Source organism: Aedes aegypti, chromosome 3 (assembly GCF_002204515.2).
Source record: "Aedes aegypti strain LVP_AGWG chromosome 3, AaegL5.0 Primary Assembly, whole genome shotgun sequence".
Classification (NCBI taxonomy): domain Eukaryota; kingdom Metazoa; phylum Arthropoda; class Insecta; order Diptera; family Culicidae; genus Aedes; species Aedes aegypti.
In genome coordinates this window covers 292,999,138-293,025,108 of record NC_035109.1, presented here as the reverse complement: position 1 = coordinate 293,025,108, position 25,971 = coordinate 292,999,138, and the positions used below count along the sequence as shown (strand labels likewise).

The 25,971-nt window shown below is 38.9% G+C and overlaps 1 protein-coding gene across 12 annotated transcripts in view; it reads right to left on the bottom strand.

Moving 5' to 3' along the window:
- Positions 1-2,844: 2,844 nt before the first annotated feature.
- Positions 2,845-25,971, bottom strand: part of LOC5564333 (igLON family member 5) — a 360,449-nt gene continuing 337,322 nt past the window's right edge. For 11 of the 12 annotated variants that reach the window (XM_021852749.1, XM_021852750.1, XM_021852751.1 and 8 more), the window contains 8 exons: positions 21,931-22,129; positions 21,720-21,861; positions 21,492-21,657; positions 21,309-21,374; positions 20,860-21,107; positions 20,633-20,794; positions 4,621-4,688; positions 2,845-4,526 (listed from right to left, as the gene is read on the bottom strand). In XM_021852749.1, the coding sequence (XP_021708441.1) occupies positions 4,295-4,526; positions 4,621-4,688; positions 20,633-20,794; positions 20,860-21,107; positions 21,309-21,374; positions 21,492-21,657; positions 21,720-21,861; positions 21,931-22,129 (1,283 nt within the window). In that variant the 3' untranslated portion in view covers positions 2,845-4,294. The remainder of the gene's footprint in view (positions 4,527-4,620; positions 4,689-20,632; positions 20,795-20,859; positions 21,108-21,308; positions 21,375-21,491; positions 21,658-21,719; positions 21,862-21,930; positions 22,130-25,971) is intronic. The other variant, XM_021852760.1, reaches the window with a different exon arrangement.

Below are 25,971 nucleotides of genomic sequence, written 5' to 3'. Positions count from 1 at the left end.
TAGAAAATATATTTATGGCTACGCGTGACAGACGTATACAGAAGCAAATATTAAGGGGATTAGAGATGGTGGCACCATGAAGGACCTGGGAATATAAATCGCTTACCAAACACAAGTAGTGAGTATGAATAAAACAAAATCGTTTTTTCATTTACCGAGGAGTTAGCACAGAAGATCGCCTTTGGTTGCTCAAGTAGCTCAATACTGATTTTCTTCAATCTTCTTCTTCGTCTTCTTGGCATGAACGTTCCCACTGGGATAGAGCCTGCTTCTCAGCTTAGTGTTCTTATGAGCACTACCACAGTTATTAACTGAGAGCTTTCTTTGCCAATGTTGCCATTTTCGCATTCGTATATCGTGGGGCAGGTCCGATGATACCGTCAAACGGGGCTTCTTTTGACATTATTTCCACATTCTTTAACTTTGAGAATTTGTAACTCTTAGAATTATGGATAGATGTTGATAATTTTTGCCTATATTTAAGTTGTATATGTACGTAACAAATGTGCAAAATATGAGGCAAATCCATCAAGAAATAACAAAAATGCTTGAATAGCGAAAAAAGTGTGTCTTTCAAGACAAAAAAGGGGCTACTTTGGACATTTTCACAATTTGCTAATTAAATGATTTTTCCTTATAACTTTCAAACTGATTCAATAGATTGTCGTCCACTGTGATGTTATGGAACGTTTTTCATTGATAAACTTAATGTAGAAAATTGCAAAACTAGAATCAATTACACATATATAACAAGTTTCAACGAAACATGCCATTCACTATTCTCAGTTTGCAGTATGAAACTTAAATTTTTAACTTCCTCCTAAATGGAACTATCAGTTACGAGTGCTCGATTTTCAAGTTGACATAAACGAACGACGTAACTACTAGGTACTGCGATGATGAATGAGTTATGTACAAAAACTCTTTTTTTTCTGTTCTTACTATTATACGAACGATATGTTGAAGGATCACATTAATACCGGTAACTAATTTAATACCAGTAAGTAATTTTCATTAAAAACGCAATCTATGAAGTAAAGTTTAGCACGATCGTAAAGAAATAAGTTTGCTTTTGTAATATGCTTTTAGCTTCTTAGTAGTTTAGAGCTGGCTTAAGGGTAGTTTAATTTAGGCATTTGAAGGATGCAACTGTTCTGTACTACAAATTCATGTAAAATATGACGAAAAATAGTTTTTTTTAGAGATTATGTTGTGAATTTGACATTAGTACGTATTGAAATATATGTGTTTTATGTCTATTCACATTTACAATCATTTATTTCATTTTATTTTATGTTGTAAAATACACAAACCAAAACATTATAATAAAATAAAAGTCGCAAAAATAAGACCTTTGATCAATTATTTTAATAAAACAACAATTTTATGCAAAACAAATCAGAAGATTTTCATGAAACATGACGATTCGATAGTTTTGTGATGCTCCCAATAAGTTTCCAAGACATGGGTAAAATTCAAACAATGTTTGTATAGCCAATGTTTTATACCTTGTGAATATTTATTCGGGCTTTTTTGAAATGTTTTCTTGTTTATCCTGTTATTGTTGGTGCTGTTCCAAGAAAAAATCATGCCTAGTGGTAGAGCATATATTGGTTAATAAAAGTGCTGAAGACACAAAATTGCTCAGATTGATATTTACGCTGCTAATAAATACAAAAGGTGAGTGTCCAAAGTAGCCCCTGGAATCAAAAGTAGCCCCGTCCGACGGTACTCAATGCCCTGTAGAGTGATGCAAATTTTGAAATGTTTGCTCCCCTATGCTTAAACGATTTTATTTATGGTAATTAGCATCCTCCCAAAGTTTGAAATGATTCGGAAGAAATTTGACTGTGCACACGCCATTTGAAGTTTATATGGAGATTACTATGGAAAACGCCAATCTTTTGTGTTCAGCCCTCTATCTCTTCATCATAATATTTTATGGAAAAGTGAACAAATTCTTCTAATGTGAAATTCTCCCAGCTACAACTTTGCCGAAGACCACTTTTTGATAGGACCTCAGGATTAATTGTTATTCATCAACATAAAGTTGGTTTACATGTAGCATGCTTCACCAACTGTTCGGCAGGCAACAGTGTGGCTCCTGGCGGGAAGAATAGATCAAAGTAATCCAGGCTACTATGTTCTACAGCAAAAAAGCAGTGTTGCTCTGAAAGTAAGTGAATGATCATCTCAACATAATTTACACTTTGTTATCAAAAATAACAAATTATCCTTACGTCCCATCGAAAAGTGGTCTTCGGCAAAGTTGTAGCTGGGAAGTTTTCACAGGAGATGAGTGTGTTTACTTTTCCATAGATTATTATGTCGAGCAGTTAAAGGACTGAACACAAAAGGTTTGCCTTTTCCATAGTAATTTCCATATAAACTTCAAATAGCGTGTGCACAACCAAATTTCTTCCGAATCACTTCAAATTTTGGGAGGATCATTTTCATCATAATTGACATCGTTTAAGCATAGGGGAGCAAAAACTCCAAAATTTGCATCAGTCTAATGCCCAGGGAAGTCTAGGAAATTTCCATTATGAAAAGATCCTGGACCGACCGGGAATCGAACCCAGACACCTTCAGCATGGCTTTGCTTTGTAGCCGTAGATTCTAACCACTCGGCTAAGGAAGGCCCTCTGATTTTCTTCAATAGTCTTCCGAAAAATCTTAGATAAGAGACGCTTGTTCCTGATATTGTACGGTATATTCGCCAGAATCAATTTGTGACATTATTGCTGAACATAATTGAGACAATAATTTGGTAAAATTCAATGATCAAGCTAGAAATAGTTACAGATACCAATCAACCCTCCATAAGAATCAAACACATTGCAATTGTTACTGTTTCTAAGTTTATTTTCAATTTTACTTTCCTAGTACATTCCATCCGTCTCACTGCAATTAGTTTTTCTTACACGTTAAACCTACACTTATTTCACCAATTCATAAGCCAGTTTTTGTCCCTCCAATCGAGTTCATAGCCGACCGTATCTTATGTTCTAGTGTTCTATCCTGTTTCCTGCATCTACGCATGTCTACCCATCGACTTTTGCCCAACTGTTACTCCTCCGCATTCGAACTGTGATACCGAAAAGACGTATAACTATCGAAAGTAGAGAGAATATGTTTTTTGCTATAGGAGAATAGTATTACACTATGGTACGGTACATGGTTAATAAATATAAATATGGCTTACGGCGCACTTCCTGGCGATGATGATTCGCGTTCATCGAAGGGTCGCCCTTGAAATTTTTGCGTGGTTTTCTGTAACTTGCTAAATACGGTGGCATTCAACACACTGAATTGTTTTTAGTTAACAATTATTCCGCTAGCTACCCTAAACAAGTTGTGTTTGCTGCCTATTTTGTGTGTTTTGTATGTATTCTTATATCGGTGTGCATGACTGTAGTAGAACTTATGTAGGATTTGATTTAGATCTTACAATGTGTTAAGTATAGTTTCTACTGTTTCACTTTCAATAATGCTAAAATTAGTACGTCTTCTATTGTTACAAAATAGATGTATGTATATGTACTAGATTTCACTTTTCATTAATATTTTACACAGAGTTTGGAAATTTATTTATGAACCTATATCTGAATAAATCCTTAAACAGTAGTTCAAATTTACAACGAAGGGCAGGAAAATAGTTGATTAACTCTAGGCTCTAGTAAAAGTATGATCGGAGTAGAAACAGAACATAAGTTGAGAATGAACAGAACATAGACTAAATTATAACAACTGTCTAACATAAAAATTAATCCGTAAGCGTTTTTATTTGGTTTTCTTTCTGCGCTGATATTGTGTTTTAGCGAACCTTACAATCGTTTAACTAGATTTACAATACATGAAACATTGGTGGTGCTTTATTTCCGGTGTTTGCTGTTGGTTCGGACGTGGGTCAAAGCGTGAACGATTCAAAATCGGTCTAATGCGTGTGTTTGCTGGATTTTCCTATGATTTAACTTGCTCCATTGGTTCGTGCGTTTTTTTTTTGGATGTGGCTTTTGGTGATAAACTACAAGGCATTTCGCATATTTCTCTCGTTGGCTAATCTACACATTCTAATTTGTTTTATACATAACTACGCATCGCTTTCCTGCTCAAGAAGGCGTCCCTTAGCACTTAGCAGATCTTCGATTTTTTTCTCCAAATAAATACTTTTTTTTATTCGTCATCAACGTAGTCAACGCAAATCTTCCAGACCGATTCTAATTTCAATCGGAAGAAGGCAACCAAAATAAGCTTCTTCCTTCACGGGTCAGCAGTCCGCTCGCTCCGCAACTTAATGCATTCGTCTAAGCACCGCAAGGAGGACCAGCACGGCTAAGCTGGCGGACGACACCTGTCGGATGGAAGCACCGGAGCTGCCTCCGGGAGCTCGGTTCTCCAGCGAGACTTCACCGGGGATTTGGAACTGCAGAGGAACGGTTTCCGTGTAGGCCCAACCTTCGGTGTTTTTGGCGCGGGCAGTGATGAACCATTCGCCCTCGGGCAGCCGGATCGAGCGTTTGATGCTATGGAAGAAAGAGGGAAGGATCAATGTGATTAGATTCTCGATGATATTCTTTTGAGGAGAAATAGTAGATACTTGGTGCTTCAAACACTTACTTCCAAAAATCGCCGTTTTCCTCTTTGTTCTGCTCTGAAATGGTAGCGTCGATAGTGGTATATTTGGTCTGTAAATGAAAAATGGGAAATTCTTGGTTAATGCAAGCTACATACGTTGGATACGAAGTCGATGGAAAGCTTGGTTCGACGAGTCTAGACTGATCTCAAGAAGCGCGAAAGTTCTACCAGCAGCTCGACGCATCTAGCAGGGACGCAGAATCACGAATCCAAATGTGCAAGGATAATGATGGAAACATTTTGACGGATGAGAGGTGACAGCAGCACTTCAATTGCGTTAGAAGTTAGGGATTTATTCCCTAGCTCCAATGAAAAACCACCAGTTGGCTTGACCGGGCCATGGATTCGGTTTACCTATTTTCAGTCAGCCTAAGGTGAGGTTGCTTAGGACGTGGCGGGGTTCAATGCAGGGCTCTGTTGAACTCCTACAAAAACCCAAAGGTCACGTCCAGGCAAGCACATCAAGCAACGAATAATCAACGAGAGAATACCAGGGTGTCTACTACCTGGAAAACCTGGAATCATCAGGGAATTTTAATCAACCTGGAAAAAACCTGGAATTCTCAGGGAATTTTGGCTGTACTCAGGGAAAATATTTCGAACCAGTAATTCATGGTAGAATATGGCCTTTTTGTAACAAAAAACCTCTTCAATCAACAAAATTTTCGGCTGCGCCACTATTATAACGCTATTTGAGATATACAGTCATTTAATTTATAGTTATTTCTATTTATTCTGAATAAAACCTATCCAAACAAGGAAGCAGGACTTAGGATTGCCAAAATGGTAAAAGCAAGTACGATTCCCATTTCCAGTTGGATTTCTTTCAAGAGCATATGAAATAAATAATTTTGTAGGAAAAGATTAACGATTACAACAGGTACTAAAAATAGTATATTTTCTAGTTAGCAGGTCATTTTTTAAAGGTTTGATTATTTTTGGTTATTATCTAACGAAATTTTAATCAATATGGTCTCTAAAGTCACTTTTTTTTGCCTAAACCCTTTCTTTTCCATGTTAGCTTCAGAGCTCCATTAATTTTCGATGAACTTGAGACAAACCGAACCAGATGAATACTAGAATATGATTCTTTACACATTAGGTTAATCCAAAAGTCATCTGTTTGATAAACAATAAATTAACTACACGCTCAAAAAAGTGTTCTGGAAAACGTGAACTGTCAAAAATACACCATGAACTACCATCATGTTTACGCATAAACATGATCTAGTTCACGGTGTATTTTTGCTTGTTGACGAGTTCACGTCTGCTGTTCACGGATACGAGAACGGATTTTTTTCTGTGTATTGTAAAACAACCAACAAATTTTAAATTGGTTTTGAAAAATAAATTATTTGAAACATTGTTTGTTAAATTACTTTTTTTTATAACAACGCTTTTTCATGAAGATATAGTCGATCAAAGTCGTGGGAAGGAGAGGGCAATTAGAAAAACCTTCAGACTATTCCGTAACTATTTCTCTAGAGATTCCTTCTGGAATACTTCCAATAACCCCACCATGGATGCCACCAGCATTTTTTATGGATTCCTTCAGATGGATGGATTTTCTTCAGAATTTGATCCAGAAAATTCTAGAACACTCCTACGCTACTACCTCCAGTAATTTTCACAGAGATTACTACGAAGAAAAAAAATCAGTGTATTTTTCAGATGTTTTTCCACTTATTCTTTCCCCGATTTCTCTAAGTGTTACTTCTAGGATTCTTCCCACAGGTCCAACAGAAGTTCTTCCCCAAAAAACCTTAAACCTTTAAGAGTTTTCGGAAAAAATCGATATTCTTACAAGAAACCCTAGAATAATTCCTACTTCAAAACTTACTTAAGGCATTATTCGATGAAATCTATTATAAACTTTTCCAACAATTCCTCGATCAATTGCATCTGGGATTCTTTCTTAACCCGTATAAGCCTAAGGTGAAGCAAAAATGCTAAAACCCTCACCGCTCAGAGAATTCTTAATGAATTCAAATGATTTTTTGTCAATGTACTGGCACACATTTCTAGTTTCTAGAAGTGGCCAGAGGAACGCGGAAATATTCACGTGGCCGGAGTTATTCCAGTAGGTCACTGGGTCAGGTCGGGTGAAAAGGGTACTGTGCGTTTGTAAACCTTTTGAGAAACGATTGAATTGGATAACTACACGCTCAAAAAAGAGTTCTGGAAAACGTGAATTGTTAAAAATACACTATGAACTACCATCATGTTTACGCATAAACATGATCTAGTTCACGGTGTATTTTTGATTGTTGACGAGTTCACGTCTGCTGTTCACGGATACGAGAACGGATTTTTTTCTGTGTATGAGTCCTGCATTTGCAGATCCTACAAATGGCCATTTCACATTTACGATAAAGTGGCCAATTCGTATCTAAACATCTGTGCTAAGCTTATGGGAACGCATTTTAGTGAACAATTATGTTTGATTTCTACTTTTCGAGTCCAAATGGCCACATCCAATATATTTTAAACGGTGTAAAAGTCTTAATTTATAATGTTGAATATCAGATCTTTCATGATTTATGCAAAACAAAATGATTGTCATTGCAAATAAATAAAGGTTACTTGGCATGCCCCAAAAAACAGCCCTTATTTTAACCGATTTGACCCAGTGACCTACCGGAATAACTCCGGTCACATGAATATTTCCGAGTTCCTCTGGTCACTTCTAGAAACTAGATAGTGCTAGATATGTGTGCCAGTATACTGACAAAAAATAATTTGAATCCGTTAAGAATTCGCTGAGCGGTGAGGGTTTTAGTATTTTTGCTTTCACTCAGGTCTATACTATTGCTCATCAAAATACTATTGCTTTGAACCACTTCACTAACATTTTTCAAATTCAATATCCAAATTCAAGCAGTCTTAAAAAAATCCCACTCCAAGAGCTGCTGAGATCAAAAGCCAAAAAGAGCAAGATTTTTTCCGCGCTTATCTTTTGCTCAAATCCAGGCATGCAATGAATCATGCCACGTGTGTGAGAGGATTGAATCTCAGGATTCAATCCTTAATCGATTGTTAGCCGGGTAAATGAATCGAGTAAGCATTGAAATTTTATTCCATATCTATTGGAAACTTTTATCTGACAGGAATTTTCATCACAGCTGTTTCTAGTGAACGGCTTCAGGAATCTAGAGATAATTTTTGGTAACATTCTGACCTGACGTAATGAATTCACATGTAGACGGGACTTCGAGCTCCTTTACAGAAAATATGAATCAGGACAATTTAGATTGAATTTCCGTTGAAACATGTCAGGATTCAACGAAACTCTAGCTTTCAAATCTTTGTCTTGATTAATTTGTCCTTGAGTGGAAATGACCAAAAGCACCTAGTTGCATTTTGCTGTGGTATGATACCATTTCTCCTCTATCCTCACTTGCTGAACTTCATTGCCTTCCATATCACTTCCTCTCATATTCGGTAGGCAGGTTATATTTGTCTTAATTCCCAATGAAACGTCAAACATTCCAGATGAAGAGCATTTTACCTGGACTCGATTGCCTATGAGCGTAATGGCAAGATTCAATCAGGGGATTGAATCCTTGCATGAATCACGCACGCTGAGATTAGAAAATTCAGGATTCAAAACGATCCCGCGCTTTGAGATGATTTCAAAGCATGCTTGTTTAAATCTGGGAGCAGAAGGATGCTCTTAGAAGACTGAATTCAAGGTTCCACGCCAGTTTTTGGTCCGATCATTGATAGATATTTTTTCGTGGATTCTGTCGGAATTTCTACAAAAAGCCAAGAAAATTATTCGAAGCTTCGATTTTTTTACTATCTTAGCAATTTATCAAGTCTTAGTCTTATTAATATTAGAAAGAAATTCATCAAGAATCCAGGAATTCCAAATATCATAGGAATTCATCATTCATAAGTGTCATTAGAAATTACACTAGCATATTGTTTAGAAATTCCTCGCGGTAAAAATTTTTCTTGACATTTTCCGGAAAACAACCCAGGATGAATAACTGAAAAAAACCTTCGAAGCTTCGAAAACCCAAGGGAAAAAATGGAGTAAGTCCTAGAAAAATAAATGAATGAATCAATGGATAAATTTCCGAAGAACTTGGAACTTCCTTGAAAAATGTCTAAAACGATTTTTGGAGCAATTCATGATGGCAGTAATGATCGAAGTAATTTGCTCGCCATGATAAAGAACCAACAAATTGAGAGAAATTCACAGTGAAACGATCAGTACTTGATACTTGTCATAATTTCACGAGGAAGGCTTAGAAATATTCTTGATATCTGTTCAAATGAGGAATCAAAATCTCATTTCGTGGTTCATGTTAGGTTTATTTTTATGTTCATAATTCATTGTTTTTTTTTGGTTCATGTTGTTTTTTTTTCAAGTAAGAGTTCTCTAAAGTTCTTACTTCTAAGCCTATCAGTCACTACTTGCCCTGTTTCCCTCAATATATCACCTATAGGAAAAAATACAAAACAGCCTCCAGAGAAATATTCTCGGTGTCACGGGATGTCCATAAATCTGAATTCCATCTTAAGCGAAAGTTTATTTTTTTCTTTAAGATCAAATAGCATATTTTTTCATATCTACTGAGTTTTTCATCTTATACACTTTCAGAGAATTTTATAAACATTTTTGTTTTCGTAGAAATTGAATAATAAAAACCGGATGTCTTTAAATTTTCCGTATGTTGTTTACGCATTTAGGACAAATAGAAAAACAAATATTTTTTTATTGAAGTGAATACAACTTTGAAATTTATCGTTAGATTTTTTTGTTTAAGTGTTTCGAAGCTACCTATCCTTGAAAATAAATTTTTAATCACCTAAATTTGACCATTGTCAATCATTTATGTATTTTGGAGATTTTCTTAAACCTGGAATTTTTTTTTTGAAATCTGGAAAAGCCTGGAAATATCAGGGAATTTTATTTCTGTAAAAGAGAAGACACCGGAACAATCGGCGAAGACCACAGCGACGTAAAGGGACTAGCGATTGGAAGCTCGGTACGTGGAACTGTAAATCTCTCAACTTCATCGGGAGCACTCGCATACTCGCCGACGTGCTGAAGGACCGCGGATTCGGCATCGTAGCGTTGCAGGAAGTGTGCTAGAAGGGATAAATGGTGCGAACGTTTAGAGGTAACCATACCATCTACCAGAGCTGCGGCAACACACACTATCTGTGAACAGCTTTCATAGTGATGGGCGAAATGCAAAGGCGCGTGATCGGGTGGTGGCCGATCAATGAGAGAATGTGCAAGTTGAGGCTCAATGGCCGGTTCTTCAACTTCAGCCTAATAAACGTCCCTCACTCATTTCATTTGGGGTGTCCATAGCCGTGTGGATAGAGTCCGCGGCTACAAAGCAAAGCCATGCTGAAGGTGTCTGGAGAAGGAACAGCTGTGCCGGTCTCAAGAAACACGTAAGTTTTATCAGAAGCTCAACGCATCGACGAACACTTGAATGGCACTGAGAGCACAGTCAATGAAGAACAGAACAACGGAGGAAATGCCTTCGCCAGTACTGTGAGCGATGGAGACCAACCAGACCCCACTTTGAGGGATGTTAAGGATGCTATTCACCAGCTCAAGAACAATAAAGCTGCTGGTAAGGATGGTATCGGAGCTGAACTCATAAAAATGGGCCCAGAGAGGCTGGCCATTTGTCTGCATCGGCTGATAGGCACAATCGTTTCCCAGAACAGCTACCAGAGGAGTGGAAGGAAGGGGTAATATGCCCCATCTACAAGAAAGGCGACAAGTTAGATTGTGAGAACTTTCGAGCGATCACCATTCTAGATGCGGCCTACCAAGTATTATCCCAGATCATCTTCCGTCGTCTGTCATCTGTAGTAAACGAGTTCGTGGGAAGTTATCAAGCCGGCTTCGTTGACGGCCGATCGACAACGGACCAGATCTTTACTGTACGGCAAATCCTTCAAAAATGTCGTGAATACCAGGTCCCAACGCATCACGTTTTCATCGATTTCAAGGCGGCATACGACAGTATCGACCGCGTAGAGCTATGGAAAATCATGGACGAGAACAGCTTTCCCGGGAAGCTCACGAGACTGATAAGAGCAACGATGGAAGGTGTGCAAAATTGTGTGAAGGTTTCAGACGAACACTCCAGTTCGTTTGGAACACGCCGGGGACTACGACAATGTGATGGAATTTTGTGCCTGTTGTTCAATATTGCGCTAGAAGGTGTTATGCGGAGAGCTGGGCTTAACAGCCGGGGTACGATTTTTACGAGATCCAGTCTTGCTTCGCGGATGATATGGACTTTGTCGGTCGAACATTTGAAAAGGTGGTAGACCAAAACGCGCCTGAAACGCGAGGCAGCAAAAGTTGGACTGGTGGTGAATGCGACCAAGACAAAGTACATGCTAGCTGGTAGGGCCGAGCGCGACAGGGCTCGCCTAGGTAGCAGTGTTACGATAGACGGGGATACGTTCGAGGTGGTCGACGAGTTCGTCTACCTTGGATCCTTGCTGACGGCTGACAATAACGTTAGCCGTGAAATACGGAGGCGCATCATCAGTGGAAGTCGGACCTACTATGACCTCCAGAAGAAGTCCTCTACGGGCATGAAACGTGGACGATGCTCGAGGAAGACCTGCAAGCACTTGGAGTCTTCGAACGTCGGGTGCTTAGGACGATCTTTGGCGGTGTGCAGGAAAACGGTGTGGGGCGGCGAAGGAAGAACCACGAGCTCGCCCAACTCTACCGTGAACCCAGCATCCAGAAGGTGGCCAAAGCTGGAAGGATACGATGGGCAGGGCATGTTGCAAGAATGCCGGACAGCAACCCTGCAAAGATGGTGTTCGCTTCGGATCCGGTTGGTACAAGAAGGCGTGGAGCGCAGCGAGCTAGGTGGGCGGATCAAGTGCGTATCGATTTGGCGAGCGTGGGGCAGAACCGAGGATCGAGAGATGCGGCCACGAACCGAGTATTGTGGCGTGAAATTGTTGATTCAGTGTTATCTGTATAGATGTTAACTAAATAAATGAAATGAATTCATAAGTTCTTCCGGAATTACTTCTACGATGCTTTTGCGCATTCTCCCTGATTTTTTCAAGAAATCTCTGTGTGATTATTCTATAGAGTATCTCGCTAGGATTCTTCTGGAAATTTTTCTGGAATACTTCTGATTTTTTTCCGGAAATTTTGCTTGAAGGCTCCATAATATCTTTTAAAGATTCTTCCTTTTTTCCGTAAATTATTCGTGCTCTTCCGTATAGCTTCTGAGGTTCATCTGAAAATATCATATCATTTAAATATAATTCAAGGATGTCAACGGACGTTTTCCTGGGATTCTACCGTTAATCGTTCTGGTATTCGTCCGGAATTACCATTGGGACCTCAGACAATAATTCTAGGTCTTTTCCGAATAACTTTCTGGAATTATTCTGAAAATCCTCCTGGGAATTTCTTTGGGATTGTAGAACAATTTACGGGACAATTTGCGATATAATCACAGAGATATTTCTGAATGAGTTTTGAGGGGAATTTCTGGAAGAATTATTTAAGAATTTCCGTAAAAATCATGAAGATTTATGGAAGAATTACAAATAGATTTTTGTATATATTCATTGGCGTAGGAACAGGGGGGGCCAGGGGGGCCTGGCCCCCTCCAGAACTATCCAGGCCCCCCCAGAATTTTGGATGATAATAAAATTAAAAAAAAAAACAAACCAAAAAACAAACGCAAACAATTTAACTTGCAGCAAAATCTTCTGAATCAATCTAGGTACATGACTCTTGTTATTAACAAAAATTTTTTCAGTAGTTTCGTTATTTTATGTTGTGGAACACTATAGCGAGAAAACCTCGCTTGTCTTATACAGCATCAGCGTGATGGTTCTGACTTTGGTGAATCACAAGACAACCGAAAGCTTATCCGTCCGGCTGTCGATCGATTGGTTACTGTTAGAACTAGCTTCATGTTGTATGTTGTTGTTGTTGTTGTTTGAGATGGACTTTAACCCGAAGGTCATTCGTCCCTCTATGTTGTATGCGGTAAACAAAACTTTTCTGGCATATCCATTACCAAAAATATCGTGGTATAAAAAAGTGAAAGTTTGATCCCAAAAATTCGTTTTTTTTTCTGAACAATCCAATTAATTCTGTTTCAGCATAGAGCAGCACTGCATTCTGATTTCTCATGTTTTTGGAGGATACCCTGCTCGAGGTGTGTGGTGATAATGATTACCCTTATGAGAATCCACTAAAGAAATCCATTTAACTTCAACTCGTATAGTGTCCGAAAAAAAATAATTGAATACATAGCGGGAATTCTTGTCGAAAAAATAAAGCTTAACTGTCAAGGAATTTTGGCATGGCTAAGTTTTCTTCAAATGAATGGTAGAAATTTAACATGGCGTGAAAAAATATGTAACAAAATCGACCATAGTGACTCTTTGATTTTGTTTCAATTTTTTAAGTAGTTTTGCATGAATAAATTTATTGCTTGAACAATAATTTTTCAAGAAAGATTATTATTTCCAAAATTTTTTGATTAATGTTCAATAAATTCAGCACAATTTTTCAAAAAGCTTTTCAATATGCATTATAAAATTTTAGTTTAATCAAATACCTCAAGGAATATTTAAGGGGGGCTTCTTTGCAAATATTTTCGAAATTAGTCAATAATATTGTGGGACTTGTTCATACTTTCAAAGCGAATTCATCCTGGTGGACATTCACTCCTATGTCAACTTCTTATTATCAAATTTATTTTGGAAAATGTTCCCGTATTTACCTAAAAAATGAAACTTTATCTTTGAAAAATTCAGTTTTCGCTCGCAATTCCTCCAAAAAATCATTAATTCTAACAACTACCGAAAAGCTAAACATTACATATAATTTGCAATTGGATTAGATGGACAAATTGATGTGAAGATTTGCGAAAAAGTTACACGTCTTCTCAGTGAGAATCGAACCCACGACTCCCCGATCTCTAGTTGGGGCGCGTTACCACTACGCCATGAGAGGACTCATGAACACAGAAGTTAACCTGAATTCGATTTCAGCTCAATAATCACGTGGTCCTTTTTCGCAAAGTGCACCTCTTTCGGAAGAATTAGATGCCTATCCAAACACAACGCTTTCTATATATATCCAATGCCTAGCCCGAGAGCGCATTGTTTTTTAGATATAGGAATAGCACACTACACTAGCCAGCAACTGCGCTGGCTGAGGTATCTATTGTGTGGGCTTCCAATGGGTCGCGACGTTCTCAAACGACCGGTTACGGAACATGAGTCCGTTGCTCGATAAATACTTGTTTTTAATTATGAATCGTGGTTTACGGCCATGAGTCCTCTCACGGCGTAGTGGTAACGCGCCCCAACTAGAGATCGGGGAGTCGTGGGTTTGATTCCCACTGAGAAGACGTGTAACTTTTTCGCAAATCTTCACATCAATTTGTCCATCTAATCCAATTGCAAATTATATGTAATGTTTAGCTTTTCGGTAGTTGTTAAACTTCCACTCGGCTGGTTAGCCGTAAACCACGATTCATAATTAAAAACATGTATTTATCGAGCAACGGACTCATGTTCCGTAACCGGTCGTTTGAGAACGTCGCGACCCATTGGAAGCCCACACAATAGATACCTCAGCCAGCGCAGTTGCTGGCTAGTGTAGTGTGCTATTCCTATATCTAAAAAACAATGCGCTCTCGGGCTAGGCATTGGATATATATAGAAAGCGTTGTGTTTGAATGGGCATCTAATTGTTCCGAAAGAGGTGCACTTTGCGAAAAAGGACCACGTGATTATTGAGCTGAAATCGAATTCAGGTTAACTTCTGCGTTCATGAGTCCACTCATGGCGTAGTGGTAACGCGCCCCAACTAGAGATCGGGGAGTCGTGGGTTCACATCAATTTGTCCATCTAATCCAATTGCAAATTATATGTAATGTTTAGCTTTTCGGTAGTTGTTAAACTTCCACTCGGCTGGTTAGCCGTAAACCACGATTCATAATTAAAAACATGTCATTAATTCTGTTAAATCTAATTCAGAGGTATTTAGCTGAAAGTTCTATTAGAAATTCTTCTTTGAATTGCTTTAAATAGTTTTCCCAAAAAAATTATTACAAATTCTTCCGCAAATTTCATCAAAAGTCCTTAAGAAATATTTCTAAAATATTTCCCAAATTGCGTCAAAAAGTTTTCTATGTTTTCTTTTTTAGAAATTTTGAATCAAATCCCCGCATCATTCAAGAATTGTAAAAAAAATGTTTTCAAAATGTCTCATACCCTCGAATTTTTAGAGGAAATTTGTTGAAAACCCCCATGAAAATTTTGCTTTCGAAATAAGCATAACGGTAGAGGAGTCTGTAGCAAAATAACTGGGAAGGGGAAAATTTATTAAGATATTCATAAAGAAATTTTTATTGATTTTCCTTAAAACACTTCGTTAGAAATTGGTTCTTGGTTTGAATTTTTGTGCGATACGAAAGCGTAATTTCTAGAGGTTTTCTGGCAGAATTCTGGAAAACCAGAAATCAAGGAAGGATAGCTTTTAAGGATAAAGAAGATTCTGATGGACCTTGAGAAATTTGTTTTATTTGTTAATTCATTAGAGAATATTTTAATATCCTGTAATTTACCTGTAGAGAAGATATTATAAATTATCTTTCATTGTACCATTGCCCACCTATTGTTCGACTTGCTTCAACATTTTAATGTTTCTTCTTCCTTCGCAAATCGCTTTGAGGAACCTCGTACAAATCTTTCCATACTCCAAAAAGCAACGTTTTAAAGAATCTAAATCTAATTATACAAATTGTGAAAAATTAAAGAATTCTTATGCGTATGGGTTCTAATTCCTGAAAATCCATCAGGAATTCCTCAACAAAATTTCAAAGTAATGCAGAAGTTTCCACTAAGATTTAACCCTCTCTTTCCCATGGTAGCACAGGTGCCAGGTGGAATTTCTAGAGGTAGGAAAAAATGGGTTCTACATAAATATGTTCACCATAGTATCATGAATCTTCATAGTTCATACTAAATATTATATAAGATTCTAGTTACAAATACTTTCAGTAAAAATTTCATACGTTTTAACATGGATCATTTTCTATTATAAAAGACGTCGAACACGATAAACACGTAGAACACGATTTTATGTAGTAAATCCTACAAGAACAACTTAAGCTTTTCTGTGAGGTACATTGTTAACATGTCTCAGAAATTCTTAAATTCTACGACAGGAATTCAGTGATGTTTTCCGAATTATGTTTAAGCTGCAATTATTCAATAACTTATCAAGAAAGTTATTTAAAACCTTTCGTTACTTTATAAATCTGATATGGAGTGATTCATAGAGGAATTTATAAAGCAATTTCTAAAAAATATTAAGTTTTTCCAGGAGTAGTTTTGGACCCAAAAAATGGAGAGTGTTTAAATTTTTATATGTCTTTTTTTATGGAAGATTCCAGAGATTTATATTCGCAAAAAAATGAGTTATTTTTAGAACCTGAAAGAATACTTCTGGAGATTTTTTTTTTTTGAAGATTAAGAATGAATTGCAAGTGTTTGGTGAATCTGGTGAAAAAAATGTTCAATTAAAATCCCAAAAGAATCGTTAGTGCGGTTTTATGAAAAAAAAGCTCTGGAAAATGCTAAGATGAATCTTTGGTATTTTTTTAGAAGAATCTACAAAAACAATAATATAATTCTCTAATAAATCTCTGTACAAATTACTCGGGAATTTTTGTATATTTTCACGGAAGAGATGTTGCACCTTGATTTTAGATAAATCAAAAAATTAATTATCTGTGAAAAAATACAGATTTATTGCGGAGAGCTTCTCTGAGCAATCATGAATAAAATTTCCCAATTGAATTCTTTTAAATTACACAGGAAATTTTTGTGGAATATTGCTAGGAATCCTTAAAGTAACACCTGGCAGAGTCAATTAATATTTTTGCAGGATGTCTGGATAATTTTGCAACGATTTCTTCAAACAATTCTAGAGAGAAACCCTAGAAAGAAATTTAAAAGCAAAATTGGAAAAACTGTTGGCGAACTCTCTGTAGAATTAGTGGAATGAATCCTTGCTTGTTGATTGTGAAGTCATTTTTGGTGAGAATCCTATATATTTTTGTTCTATATTTGGGAGAAATCCTTAGAAATCCTAAACAAATTACTTTAAACTAACAATTGGAATTTATATGTAATGTGTACCTAGAGGACCTTCGAGGAGAAAGTATTAAAAGAATTTGTAATGCGGAATTCTTCAAACGATTTTTTAAGCAGTTCGATAGAGATTCTTCGAGAAATTTTCTGATGAGATCGAAAAGTCTGAGAATGATTCTCCCAGGACGAACTCAATGAAAACTAGTAAAGGAGTTCTTGAAAAAAGCACTGAAAAGTGCGAACATAATTCATGAATAAATTCCCGTAGGAATTCTCAGAGGAAACTCTTCAAAGCACATGAATTAATTCCTGAAATAATCAAAGGAGAAACACAAAAGACAATCCTTGTGAGCTTTTTGCTAGAATTCTTTAAAGATTTTTGACTGGTTACAACAAGAATGAATCTTTTTCGTAGCGATAATTGAAATTTACAAATATCACTGATATGCCACAAAATGAGACAAAATTATAAATGAATGAAATCGATACAAATCTGTAAAAACTACCAAATTTGTGAAAATCGTGATTATTGCGGCCGACATTACTTCTGTAAAACAAGTATTTGCTAGGCCCCCCCTGGGCCCCCTCCAGAAAAAAATCCTAGCTACGCCAATGTATATATTTCACAGTGATATCCAAAAGAATCCCAGAAGTTATTTCGGATGAATCTCTGTAAGATTTTCAGGAAATTCACATTTTGAAGAATTCACCAAGATATCCGGAAGAATTCCTGAAAATTTTCCGGAACTTCAGAGCGATGTCCGGAAAATCTCCAGAAAGATTTACGGAAGAATATTAAACGGAATTTCCGGAGCTATCTCAGAGTAACTTTTATTAGAGTATTAGAAAGATTTCCGTAAGAATCTCAGGGATATTTTTTAAGAGTCTCAGAGGGCTGTCCATTTCCATTTTAATTCAAGAGTGATTTTCTGAAAATTAACTAATAAATCAAAAATTAAAATTAACTAATAAATCATAAAATCAAGAACAGTTGCCGAAGAATTACATGGGGATTGTATCAGAATGTCAGAATTCCAAACGGATATTCGAAATTTTCTCAGGAAGATTTCTGGAAAAACTTTAACATGATTTCCGTTAGAATTGAAGAAGGGATTCTAGAAAAGGGCCAACAGGATTTCCAAACAATTTCTGAGGAATTTTCGGAAGAATTGCTGAGAAAATTTTTCAAAAATTTCTCTATAGTAATTTTGTTTTTTTTTTTGTATTTCCATAAAAAAACGATTGTAAAATAAATTCCCAAGAGATATCTGGAAGAATTTCAACATGATTTTTGGACGTATTCCATAGAGATTTCTGAAAAAATCGCAAGATATTGAACGATAATAATCTGACAGTGGAAGAATAGATATTTTACTATAGTTTTCGGCGGATTTCTGGGGGAAACACAGAAGAATCGGAAAAATCCTGAAAGAATCTAAGAAGGATATCCAAAAAAGTCCCAGGGACATTCATGAAAGAATTACTGATGGATTTCTGGAAAAATTCAGAGGGTTCAATATAATAATATTAGATGGATTTTCGGAAGAAATCCTAAGGGATTTTTGCAAGAAATCTTGAAAGATTTCTAGAAATATCTTCAAAAGATATTCAGAATAATTCCAGATCTTTTTAAAGAATTCCATCCCTCAGGAAAGCAATCATAGAGACATTTTCGGCAGAATTCCATAAAAATCCAAGAAGAATTTCCGAGATAATAAAAAAAAAGGAAGATGTTCGGAAGAATCACAGAGCATTCAGAGATACAACTATAATAGTTTCAGAAGGATTTCCGAAATAAACTAAGAGAAATTTCTGAGAGAATGCCGGAAGAATCTCAGAAGGGGTTTTTGGGAGAATCCCACAGGGATTCTTGGAAGATTTTCTGAAAGTTTTTCTATAGTATCATAAAGAAATAGGGCGATATTCAAAACTGAAAAGGCAATAGATGACTCTTTTTCAGTGGTAGTAAAAACGAAATCCTGAAGCAAAGAAAGCACAATGGAAGATGAACTAAATACTAAAAGTTATGTATTCATATTACGCTTGATTTCTAATCACTACTTTTTCGATCCAGTTTCCTAATTGCTAGTAATTTACGTTTTTCATTATTTTCCATACGTTTTGACAGTTCACCGACTACCATTCTTCCATGCGCTTGTGTTTGAAATTTGAGAAATTTGAGAATCCAGCGTAGCGGGATCAGTGAAAGGAATACACACATCAGTGTCGCCGCTAGGCGGCCAGCACAGATAAACTGAATGTTCGAAGGGTTGTTGTCTGTACCACTGGCGCCAACTGTTAGCGATTAAGATCAAAATAAACAGTCGTTACCCTATTGCAAGAGGAATTTCTGAAGTAAAATCCTTAAAGGGGGGGGGCTAGCCTTGAGGTTACGCTTTCGCTTCATAAGCGTAAGGTCATGGGTTCGATTCCCAGCCCCTCTACAAAAAACCCGTCTAGCCACCAGAAGACGCCGCACGGAGGACCTTGATATGGCTTATGGAAATCGATTAGACTACCCGCAGAGCACTCCTACCTGCTCGGTGTGAGAGTAAAAGAGCAGAAGAGAGTGAAAGTAGATGTAAATATGGGCACAGTAGTGGCCACCAGCACACACACTTAACTAATTTCACGGATTCCTGTGAAATTTCAACAGCTGAACAGTTCAGTTAAATACATTAACGGAGTACGGTAAATTTTTACAGTATTCGGTAAAAAATCACCGGAATCCGTTAAATTCCGACGAAGTTACGGTGATCTATTTCACCAAACTGTTCAGCTGTTGATATAACGGTGAAATTCACCGTAAGAGCTTAGTGTGCAGAGCGCCTTTAAAAAAATAAATTAATAAAAATACATTTCAGAAGGATTTAATATAAGGGATTCCACGAGGACTATCGGAAGAACTTCAGAGATTTTTGGTATGACTCTATGAACCAATGCAAGAGTTCACTAACTTGACGTTTGAGCGGTGCCGTATTCACTAGTTGCCATGGTCACATAAATAACACGGCACCGCTCAAAAGTCAAATAATGAACTCGTGCATTGGTCCATAGCAGAAGATTCTCGTTTGACACATTCCTGCATGCGAATCAGTTTGTTTTCATTTGATTTTGATGACAAGTCAGTTATATTTATTCTCCGAACATGGATTATTCGGAGAGTGTAACTTATTCGGATAAAAATCCAAACTCTGGCACATCGAGAATGGTAAGCTAATCCCAAGCCTCTTCCATTTAAGCGTGGTGCAACTTTTATTGTTCTGGTAAATCCGTCGTTATTTGTAATATGTAAACGCAATTATAATGTAACTCCAATCCGCCAGGAAAAAAGCTCCCGGACCCCTTCTAGCTACACATGTCCATAAATATGTTTAGGATAGTCATTTTTTGAATAAATGGAGAAGTTTTCTGGGTGAAAAGCAAGAGGAATCATCGAAAGACACCCTGGAGAAATCTGTCGTTCCAAGGGGAGTTGCAAGGTAGTCTCGGGAAGATGCTCTGTGTTTGTAAGGAACAATGATTTTCAAATAACTATATTATTTTGAAAAGAACTATTAGGAAATTTCTTGGAGTCAATCCTGAATTTTGAATAATGATGAAATTCTTTGTAAATTTTCAACAGGAATTCTTGGATGAGAAAATTTTGAGAGGAAGATATTAATCGAATAATAGACGACGTCTTCAATTACTTACATAATCTCTTGAAACATATTTGCAATTTTTATAAGTTGTTTAGGAGTAATGACTTGCAAAATTATTGAAGTTCAACTTTAGAAGTTTGGAGTCATCAAGTTTGGAGTCATCATCACCCTCTCATCATATCTAACATTTAATATAACTTTTCACTTACGTTTTCTCCCTTGTACAGGATCTGCAGATCGGACAGGGGCTGTACGCTTCGCACCCTCCAGATGGTATGCAGCAGTCCGTCCGAATAGCTGAAGTTCGCCAGATGGGCGGCACCTGGCAGCAAGCCCAGGGTAGTCTTGGCCATCGCTTCTCCAAGGTTGTTCTGAAAGCAAAGATTCATTCGTCAACTTCTTGTACCCATAATGGTTCTCCCCGTCCAGTACAAACCGTAATCTTGCACACGTAGGTCACCAAATCTTTCTGCTCGACATCCTTGACGGTTAACCGTGTTCTCATGTGGTGGTTGTGGTGATCCCGGCTGATGGTGAACTTGGCACTGTCGTGCAGTGGCTCGTCTCCTCGGAACCACTGGATCTTGATGGCGGTCGGATCACTGTGGTACAGGCAAACCAACTCGGCGGTGTCTCCGATGGCCGTGTTCAGATAATCGATGTGCTTAGCGATCGAGGGCATTGCTAATGAACGAAAATAGGAAGGGGAGCCGATTAGTTGAGGCGAATTTGAAACTAGCTGATCAATTAGATACAGGAAAGGTGCAGTGCGAGGATGGAGCAATCGAGGAAACGGTGCTACTTCTAACAGTGGATTCTAGCTTTTGTCTAATGATTCTACTAAGAGCTTTCTATGTACAAGGGAGAAATGGAAAGTCCATAAACCTTCTTTATCGTCCGGGGGCGAAGCGCTACTGTCGTCTTCACTGGGTCCAATCAGTACAACTCTGGCTGCAGGGGTTTGATTAGTTTTCGGTGGATGTCAATGATTGATGAATGAAGGTTAATACACAGTTCGATGGCGAGTTAGATGATTGACATCAAAGAAATGTCTTTCCTAATACTTACATTTGATCTGAACGTTCACAGCGGCACTCACTGGTTCGCCGATTCCGTTCTGGGCCAAGCACTCGTAATCGCCGGCATGATGAGGCTTGACGTCATGAATTTCCAGGAACTCCTTGCGAATGTTGATGCCGGTCTGTTTGGCGTGATTTTCGTCCAAATGTTTTCCCTAAAATCACGATCATCGATCGTCAAGTTTCTGCCCTTGAATCATTTCAGTGGAACACTTACCCGGAAGGACCATGAGATCAGTGGCGTGGGGAAACCCGAGGCCCGACAGTGGATGATAAACTTTCGATCGCGCTGTTGGATCACCAAATTGCGATTGGTGTGATCGTTGTTACCGTGGGTGATCATCACGTTGTACGGTGGGCTGGAAGATAAATATTTATTCGTGAGTGAGCTGTTGATCATTTCCGGATCGATTGCGTGTCTTTTTTACCCTCTGACTTTCAGGGTGATGTAAGCGGATTTGTTGACCGGGTAGACGATGCACTTGTAGATGGAGTCATCTTCCACGTTGACGTTCTGGATCGTGAGGGAGTAATCGCTGCCCAGCGATAGCCGAGGGTCTTTGGAGTGCTTATTGTCCCGGACGTACAGCAGGGTGGTGGTTTTGAACCACATAACGATGGTGTTGTCTGTAATTGAATAAATGTAGACAGGTGAGTAATTGAACACTTGACACATACTGTACTTGTACTGTGTACTGCATACTTCACGATCTATTGGCAAAAAGGTAAATGATAATCTGACGCATTTCTGCAGAAATTAATCATCCGTATTCGGAATCTTTCAGGGCACCCTCAATCGGATTTGTCAAACTAATGCTTTGGATTCCTTAAATCGAAGAAGTTGCATCGGACAGAGATAATCGGAAAAACTATAATGTTGGCAAATTTCTCCGAGAAGCGATTGCGAAAGATAAATGCCAAAAAACGACCCGATCAATTGAAAACTGTTTGATTCATTCCATTGGTTCAACAATACAACAAATTTGTTTCAACACCGTTAGTCTTAAAGCGTTTTATCCTGTTTTAGGATTTTTACCCAGGCAAAAAAGGAGCTGCAACAATGCTTTTAATAAATTGATTGAAACTATTTTTTAATCTTTTTTACCCCTTCTCAGAGTACACCTCCCCGCATCCAGTGACTGCTTAGATTGTTGTACCTGTACTTTCAATATACCTTGAACCAAACCATCCAAGTATGAAGCACATTATTGCCCATAAAGGCATTACTGTTCCATATGTAAAAAGTAGGCATTGAGAAAATAGCGCTCAATGTTTTAAACATGTCTTCTCATACAGATTTACATATTTTCTTGTATATTCATTATACACAACAAGAACGATAATTCACTTTGCTTCTATTGAGTATCAGAAGATATAAACTTGACCAAAATTCACGTTTTGCAGTTGCTATTTGGTTTGAAAGTTCATATAGAGACAGTTATGCTTCTATTTTTCAATATAGGATTGTACCAACGGTATATTTTTCCACAACATTTTCAAACAAAATGTGTTTATTTGTATATGATTTTTTTTTTTAAAGACACGGACACCGTCTTCAGCCATTTAGCTGCACAGACTGTAACTTAACACTAGACAACGGACAAGCATGCTCCAGTGGCACAATCGCGAAATATTTCTAACGAAAAGTTTCGATGGCTGAAGTGGGAATCGAACCCACACCCCATGACACGATGCGCTCACTGCCTGACGACACTAACCGCTCGGCCACGAAGCCCACAATAGTAAAGTTTACATCAAAACAAGGAGGTTACGACGAAAAAAGGTGTTGGGACAGTTTTGTTTTTATAGGCAGATTAGCTCTTTAAAATTTTACAAAATCTGTAATATAGGTATTTAACACTAAAACGCAAAACAAAGTATAATCATTTTCACGACATTTTTGAAGGATGTGCCGTACAGTAAAGATCTGGTTCGTTGTCGATCGGCCGTCAACGAAGCCGGCTTGATAACTTCCCACAAACTCGCTTACTATAGGTGATAGACGACGGAAGATGATCTGGGAAAATACTTTGTAGGCCGCATTTAGAATGGTGATCGCTCGAAAGTTCTCACAATCTAACTTGTCGCCTTTTTTGTAGATGGGGCATATTACCCCTTCCTTCCACACCTCCGGTAGCTGTTCTGTTTCCCAAATGGTGCCTATCAACCGGTTCAGACGAATGGCCAGCCTCTCCGGGCCCATCCTGATGAGTTCAGCTCTGATACCATCCTTACCAGCAGCTTTATTGTTCTTGAGCTGGTGCATAGCATCCTTAACCTCCCTCAAAGTGTGGGCCGGTTGGTCTCCATCCTAAGCAGTACCGACGAAGGCATTTCCCCCGTTGTCCCGACCTTCATTGCCTGTGCTCTCAGCGCCATTCAGATGTTCGTCGAAGTGCTGTTTCCACCTTTCGATCACCTCACGCTCGTCCGTCAAAATGCTCCCATCGTTATCCCTGCACATCTCGGCTTGCGGCACGAAGCCGTTGCGGGATGCGTTGAGCTTCTGATAGAACTTGCGTGTTTCTTGAGACCGGCACAGCTGTTCCATCTCCTCGCACTCCGTCTCCTCCAGGCGGCGTTTTTTTTCTCCCGAAAGAGGCGGGTCTGCTGTTGCCGTTTCCGTCTTTAATGCTCCACGTTCTGCCGGATCCCTTGCTGCAGCATGACCGCCCACGCTGCGTTCTTATCCTCCAGAATCTGCCTATATTCCTCGTCGAACCAATCGTTCCGTCGACCCGTCCCACGTACCAGACGTTGCTCTCAGCTGCATCGTTGATGGCTGCTTTCACTGTTCGCCAGCAGTCCTTTCATTCAGCTCACCCTCTTCCGGGCAGCCTCGAGGTGCTGCGCGTATGCTGCTGCGACATACGGTTGCTTAAGCCGCTCTAGGTCATACCGGGGCGGTCGTCGGTACCGTACGTTGTTAACGACGGAGAGTTTTGGGCGCAGTTTGACCATCACCAGATAGTTAGCTGAGTCGATTTGTGATTCTGTCTGCTGTGGTGATCTCCAGGTGTATCTGTATGGAAGGCTGTGCTGGAAGTAGGTGCTACGAATGGCCATATTCTTGGAGGCGGCGATATCAATTAGTCGTAGACCGTTTTCGTTCGTTAGCCGGTGGGCGCTGAACTTTCCTATAGTTGGTCTTAACTCTTCCTCCTGGCCAACCTGAGCGTTTAGATCTTCTATGATGATTTGGCGTCATGGCTTGGGCAACTGTCGTACTCGCGTTCGAGCTGCGCGTAAAATGCGTCTTTACCATCATCAGTGCTTCCGGAGTGAGGGCTTTGCACGTTTATTATGCTGAAGTTGAAGAACCGGCCTTTGAGCCTCAACTTGCACATTCTCTCATTGATCGGCCACCATCCGATCACGAGCCTCTGCATATCACCCATCACTATAAAAGCTGTTGCCGCAGCTTTGGTAGACGGTATGGTTACCTTTAAACGTTCGTACCATTGATCCCTTTCAGCACACTTCCTGCTACGCTACGATGCCGAATCCGCGGTCCTTCAGCACGTCGGCTAGTATGCGTGTGCTCCCGATGAAGTTGAGAGATTTACAGTTCCACATACCGAGCTTCCAATCGCTAGTCCCTTTACGTCGCTGTGGTCTTCGCCGATTGTCCCGGTTCGCATTCTCTCGTTGATTATTCGTTGCTTGATGTTTTTACGACTGGCTTGCAGGGTCTGACACGAACCCCCTAGATTTCCGGAGGACCATTTCCCCTAAATGTTGGGAGGGCCATAGTGCGCAGTTTAGCTTAGAGTGCTTCTCTGGCACTCGGACGATGATCAGCCGCCCCTGACATGGGGAAGAGACGCTGTTGTGAGCCGCTCCTAACATGGAGTTCAGACGCTCAAGGTTTGCAGAAGCAAAAGCAAAAGCAAACCCCCCCTTCCCTGTCAGCATACGACCAAAGTTCCCACCGGGGGTTGGCTACCCGATCTTCCCCAAGGATACTAGTACCCCGGCCAGTACCACGAGGAGGTAGGGATAGGAGTTGCTGGGCAGGAGGCTAAGGACCGCACAGATGGGTCTATTTTATTCCTTCAGGTACGCGAGGTACCAATGGTACGCCATGCCCAGCCATCTACCAGCCTGATTGAATGGTTATGAAAATTTAATTATTGATAAAAAAAAAAACATTTTACGATGATTCACTGCCAATTGCTCATCCCTTTCACTTGGTCAAACTAGACAGTAATAAATGACGGAATCCTTTACTCATCCCAGCCAAAACCACTCCCGACATACCGATTCGTGTGTTCATATTTACTATCGATTCGTGACTGTTGTGCAAATATCAAAAGACAAGTGGTCGTCTCCTTGGCAGGTGTAGATTTGAGCGAGCTTGTGAGTCCATCATTTTATGTATTCATAAGCGCAATACGGCGGCGGTCATCGGCGAATGTTTGCATGATGTACTAATGAGTCATATTCATCGTAATAACAATAAAATCACG